Source organism: Nanorana parkeri, unplaced genomic scaffold (genome assembly GCF_000935625.1).
Source record: "Nanorana parkeri isolate BGI_ZX_2015 unplaced genomic scaffold, ASM93562v1 scaffold5, whole genome shotgun sequence".
Lineage (NCBI taxonomy): Eukaryota > Metazoa > Chordata > Amphibia > Anura > Dicroglossidae > Nanorana > Nanorana parkeri.
This window is the reverse complement of record NW_017306273.1, coordinates 1476786-1482785: the sequence shown is the minus strand read 5'-3', so window position 1 is coordinate 1482785 and position 6000 is coordinate 1476786. Positions and strand designations below refer to the sequence as shown.

The 6000-nt window shown below is 40.4% G+C and overlaps 1 protein-coding gene across 1 annotated transcript; it reads left to right on the top strand.

The window, feature by feature from the left end:
- Positions 1 to 3869: 3869 nt before the first annotated feature.
- On the top strand, positions 3870 to 5901 carry LOC108783728 (transcription factor HES-5-like). Its single transcript, XM_018552372.1, has 3 exons — positions 3870 to 3957; positions 4714 to 4894; positions 5501 to 5901. The coding sequence occupies exons 1-3, from the start codon at positions 3880 to 3882 to the stop codon at positions 5752 to 5754; spliced, it is 513 nt and encodes a 170-aa protein (XP_018407874.1). The 5' UTR covers positions 3870 to 3879; the 3' UTR covers positions 5755 to 5901.
- The last annotated feature ends 99 nt before the right edge of the window (positions 5902 to 6000 follow it).

Sequence of the window (6000 nt, the reverse complement as noted above, 5' to 3'; positions counted from 1 at the left end):
GTGTATTAATAGTAGACCTACATGTGGTACATTAATGATAGACCCAGTGTTGGCTTTGACCAGAAAATGAGTTCCCTTCTCTGTGTTTTACAATAAAGGCTATGTACACTTTTTAATTAAAATTGTCTTTTCAGCCAAGGGTTAATTTTATTGAAAAGGTGAACTATAAGCCCAATATTGTTCTGCCCAATGCCTCCATGCAAAGAATACAGGCAGGTAAAATGATAAGCCCCATAATGGTTCCACCAAAAAATGCCTTTCTCTACTGTACATATTGGTCAAACCACCAATGGTCCAATCCCAAAATGGCTGCTTCTGTCTTCTGCATTACACCTGTCACCCTCTTCAGGTCCTAATCAGAATACATTTGTGGGAAGAACTGAAATCTTTTTCATGCCAAACAGACAGGAGCAAGAATGTTTTTCATGATGGCACACGTTAAACTCCCCAGGCTGTTAAATAATGTTAGAAAAGTTTCCATAGATGAGTCAGATTTATGAACTTCTAACCTTTAGCTGGCTGTTGCAGCATATTAAATGCATCTTAGGAAAATAACATACAATTAAGAACAAAGCACCCGGCAAGTCTTGAATTTCCAGTAGGGCCTTGTGCTTATAGACCTGCTGCTGGGCATTACCACGACCCCAATGTGTTATGAGGGGAGTGTGCACAGAGACATTAGATCATTTCATTAAATGGCCAAAGGCCACAAGTGCTGCTAACTTGTCACTGTATTGTTCTTTGATGAATGGTTATGAGGTCATTATACATGTGGAAACAAAACGACTTGTTCGGTGGCTGTCTCTTGAATTGTTCTCTTGGGAAAGTATCCTCACCGAGTCTGGCCGACGGCTGAAGCTGCAGGGGCAAGTTTTGATTGTGCGTGGATGTGCACATTGTGTGCGATTGCATACAGTTTTTTTTTCCACTTTTAAAAAAGGGGTGCACGTTCACGGGGCACATTCACCAGATCTGTATCGGAACTAAAAACTGTGGTTTTATTTCACCAGATCTGAATCTAAACTCTAATTTTATTCAATTAATGGCAGTAGCTTATTCATAACAGTATCGTGATGGTGTTTGAGGATTGAGATAGCTCACATGAGAAGGAGCTAAAAATTGCCTATGAACCTACCTAATAAAAAATGGGTTCCAAAACAGGTGGTTGATTGTATGCGATATTAGCTGCACAATTGTGCGATTAAAAATCACCCGTGTTGCGGTAGGTGAGGTGAGTATCTCCAGATCTAGAATTTTCCACCTGTTTGGGAGACCATACTGTGTTTATGGTGCCACTAAATAGGCCTGGCTGACCTTTGTCAAGAAGGAAAAAAAAATTAGATAATTGAAAACTTGTGCTTATGCCTGAGCAGCCAAAATCTAGGACAAGCAGTGTCAAGTCCCTAAATCTATGCAAATAATGACTTTGAGAAATTCTGTATGTGCATGGGGTCCTTTAAAAGCTCAATAGGTGATTTGAATGGGATGACGGTAATGGTAAACACTGTTGGGGTAACGGGGGAGCATCGAGGTGTTATACGCATGGGGGGCCACGAACCAGGGGCAAATGTTAGCCAAACCTGTCATGTCACGGCGTGCATGTGGTTCCCCACAGATATAACATCCCTGCTGAATCTGGACAAAAGTGTTTAATGTGTAACATTGTGAAATAGATAATCTGCGCTTCTGGAGAAGAGACTAAAGTAAAAATATGTATTATTAATTAAGACCTAAAGCAGCTCTAAAAGAGGATGGGAAAATCCTTTCAGCGGTCAAGAAATATATATCAAAGCGCTAAAGGTATAAGTGGTATGAAACTTGGTGCAACCAGGTAATAAAGTGAAATTAGGGTTTAAGCAATCTGGCCTAAAACCCAATACTGAACAATTCGAAAGAAATCTTACATGGGATCATAAAACAAAAGAAAAAAATATATTAATAATTCGATTATACTGTGAAAAACAAGATAATGATTAAAACAGTAAAGGAATGTAACCACTGTGTAAAAACCATCCAATATATAACGATATATGAACGATCCACACAAAAAAATTATTATAAAAACATCGGAGTAGTGTTCAGTGAGAAAAAAACGTAGAAAACGTGTGCAGAGGAAAAATAATTGTTGATTACAATAATTCTGGTGTCACCCCCTCTGAAAAGTCAGGCACTTAGTCATGGACCGAGAGCCCGACAGTTACATGAGGGAGGAGGGGACTTGGCGGCATAGCTTATCCTGCCGGGTGAACGTCCCCTCCTCCCTTTGCTGGCGTCCATTACCAACATGGTCGCCGGCAGATAAGCTCGCATGACGTCATCACATGTGTACGTGATGACACGATGTCATGTGTGTGCGTGATGACTTTCCAGCGGGGTGTTACTGGGAGGCCGCTCCGAATGAAACCACGTCTGGGGACGCCCCTGTTTAGATGTAATATTTAAATAGATGCAATGTGCTGTTGATTTTGGGTACACTTTAATGCATTTATCATATAACAAGATAGTTTGCGCCATCTGATGGCTGCGGTCACCTTTCTCTCCCAATTATCACCCATAGTATTGCTATCCATTGATGAATGCAGAAATTCTCTTTACTGGCTAACTTAAAGTGCATGTAAACGCAACAAAACTGTAATATATTACAGCTCAGCAGTTCTTAGATTTGGTGGCTGCATTGTTTTTTTATTCAGGCTAAGAATATTTTAACCGGTGCAGAAAAATACCTGTTAATCTTGCCTGAAACTCGATATCTTTGTAACTTCTTGTGCAATAACCTAAAATCTCAGCAATACCTTCCTAGCTATTTTTTGTGAACAACAGAACACCTACTCCGTATGTAATAGAGATGAGGAGGGGGGTGTTTGCAGACCTATTTAGCAGATCAGCCAGGTTGAAAACTGCTCCTCCATCGATACAGTGTATCACTCGGCTGTAGATCCTCCAATCATCTCTGAATTGATGGTGACACTGTCCTTCCTTCTGGATGGGGGCTACTTGTGTTGCCCATGGTCCCTGTGTGTGTTGTAAAGTAGTCACCGCTCCAATCTCGCTCCCGTGATATACTACAATTTCATGTTTAGGTTACTAATTTGTATTGAGATTGTAGTCCATCCCGGGAGTGAGCTTGGAGCGGTGACTACTTTACAACACACACAGGGACCATGGGGAACAAAAGTAGCCCCCCTCCAGAAGGAAGGACAGTGTCAGCACCAATTCATAGATGATTTGAGGCTCTACAGCCGAGTGACATACAAATAAGATACGTTTTCGTTGATAGTTAAGGTACTTGAATGTATTTTTAAGATTTAACTTCTGAGTTTAGTGTCACTTTAAGTTATTAAAAATGCAAGCTTTGGGGGGGAGGGAGGCTTAGCCCCATTCTTCAGGTGTTATGCATTTCCCATAAATCCTGAAGAAGGGCTTCCTGAAAGCTTGCTCAACTCAAGTTACCCAATTAAGAGTATCAGTTCAACTCCAAACTTTCTGATTATCAACTGAAACTGTACTTTCCACCCCTCAAGCCATTGTTCTTGTTGTATGACAGGTCCAGTTTAATTACCCTGCCCTTCCAGTGCCGGCAGGTAGCACTCTGGGTGGGGCTTTCCCATGTCTTGTGGCGCCCGGTCCCCATGTGTATGATGAGCCTGTGTCCTTTGTACAACACACACTCCTGACAGCTGGAGGGAAAGACGGGTGGGGTGGGGGCCCTTTCACAAGCATGAATGAATGTGTCTGTTTGTCCAGCGCCCTCTGTGATTGGTTGACCAGTGTGGGAAACTCGGTGCTTGCAGACACTCATACATTGATATGCAGATGATGTGCTATAAATACAGCCTGATACTACGCCACTGACAGAACTTGGTGACAAGACTACTGATCATGGCTGTCAATGCAGCTACCTGCCTCATCTCCCAGGAATATGCAGAAGACAAGCTCACCACTAAGGAGAAAAATAAGGTAATTTATTTTTTTCTTTAAAGGATCAGTCCTCCCAAAACGGATATTCCATTGCCTGGTAGATGCTGGAGCGTTAAAGCACCTGGAATTAATTTGATCTCTTGTGTAGCCAATTGGCCCCTGCTATATACTTTTTATTATTATTATTATTATTTTATTTTTATTATTATTATGATTATTATTATTACTATTATTATTATTTAGTATTATTATTATTTTTACTCAATTTGTATTGTTTTAGTTAATGTATAAAAAATATTCCAGCACTCCTATCCATGTGATATTTAAGATCAAAGATATCTCCCCAGCTATACACTTTAATCATTTTATATTACGAAGAATGTAACAGGCGGAGCTGGGACACACAAAAGTGGGCGGGAACACTCAAAATTCCCAGGTACAGAGTCAGGAATTATGGCACTGTTGGAGTATCTGTAAGAAGTCCGGTGCTGACTAAGCCCACCTGGTTCCAGCTAATGCTCAAATACCACCCTTTTGGGTGGAATTGCCTTTTAACTATTATTAATTAAATAAAAACAATTTTATTGTTTCCATTTTGAGTTTGCGGCCCCAAGACTTTAGTTTTTTTTAAAGTTTTTCCTTTTCAATTACAAAATAATGTTTCTTTTATATTTGCTTTCCCTATCTAGTAATTTTTCTCCCCCTTTGGCGTCGGGGAGTTTAAGTGTTCAAAAGAACTTAAAACAAATAATTTTTTGCAAAATTAAAAATAACATTTTAAATGATATTTTACAGATAAGGAAACCGATTGTGGAGAAGATGCGCAGAGATCGCATTAACAGCAGCATCAACCACCTGCGCAAGATTTTGGAGCAGGAGTTTCAGCTGCTGCAACCGGATTCCAAGCCTGAGAAGGCCGACGTGCTGGAAATCGCTGTGCAGTTTCTGAGGCAGCAGATGTGCACAGATAGCCATGGTAGGAAATACTTTTATTTTATGGATATGTTCAACTTGTATCATCTACAGCTCAGACTGCAGATGATCAGACTGATGTTATTATGGGTGACACATAGCGCCCCCATGTGGCCATAAAATATGAAGACAGGTAACCAAGAGATTTACAAGTATAACATTGTATATAACAAAATATGAAACTATATATCACTTTGTGTACGTGTGGATGTAAAATGTTCCCTGTTACACAATTTGTCAAAATCTTATTTCTCCCTTAAAGTTTAGATACACTTTAAGGAATTAAATGCATCCAAACTTATATTGGCCATAGTATAGCACAGCGCTTGCCACTGCACAGCTTCACCTGGTCTTACTGTAAATCCTTCTGTATGTTCCAAAGGCATTATCTCTTGTATTATAAATGGATTATTATCACATGCTGTTCTAACCAGCAGTAGACATTACTAAAGGGCCCCTGTGTGAGAACAACCTTTTGCCTCAACCCCATTCAACTACTGCCCCTGAACAAACAATGGTATACTATGTAGGTATATATGGTTAGAATGTCATCCTGTACTTTTGATCTGTACTGTGCAGAGTGTTCATCAGTCTCCTGCTATTTTTCCAGGTGGTAAACCATTTGCAAGAATAGACTACCAGGAATACAGACAAGGCTACTCCAAGTGCCTACATGAGACTCTGTCCTATCTCTCCATCCATCGTTTTGCAGAGGAGGCCCAGATCAAGCTACTGAATCACTTCCACCAACTGGAGACACCTAGAGATCTCAGTCACCCCCGAGTCTCCTCTCAGTCATCTGGCCAACAGGCAAAGCACCAACCTCTGTCTGGCAGCATAAAGCCTTTGTGGAGACCATGGTAGATGAACTGTGCCATCCCGATGTCATATCACATTGATAGGACTTTATAAGTGACTGTAAACATAAGAGGATGCACATATTGCTGTAATCTACAGCCCCTCTTCTTCCTTTGTGTGCTTCCTTAGTGGAAGGTGATCCAATGGAGATCAATGTCTGCTTCATAATGAAGAATGTATAATGCACTTATAGAATGGGATAGTTGATTATTAAAAAAAACTAATCAAGTTTAGATTTATAAGGGTTAAGAC

Coding starts and splice junctions, on each gene's coding strand:
- LOC108783728 (XM_018552372.1), top strand. CDS start 3,880: ATGGCTGTCAATGCAGCTACCTGCCTCATCTCCCAGGAATATGCAGAA. Junction 3,958..4,713: donor CCACTAAGGAGAAAAATAAG/GTAATTTATTTT, acceptor GATATTTTACAG/ATAAGGAAACCGATTGTGGA. Junction 4,895..5,500: donor GATGTGCACAGATAGCCATG/GTAGGAAATACT, acceptor CTATTTTTCCAG/GTGGTAAACCATTTGCAAGA.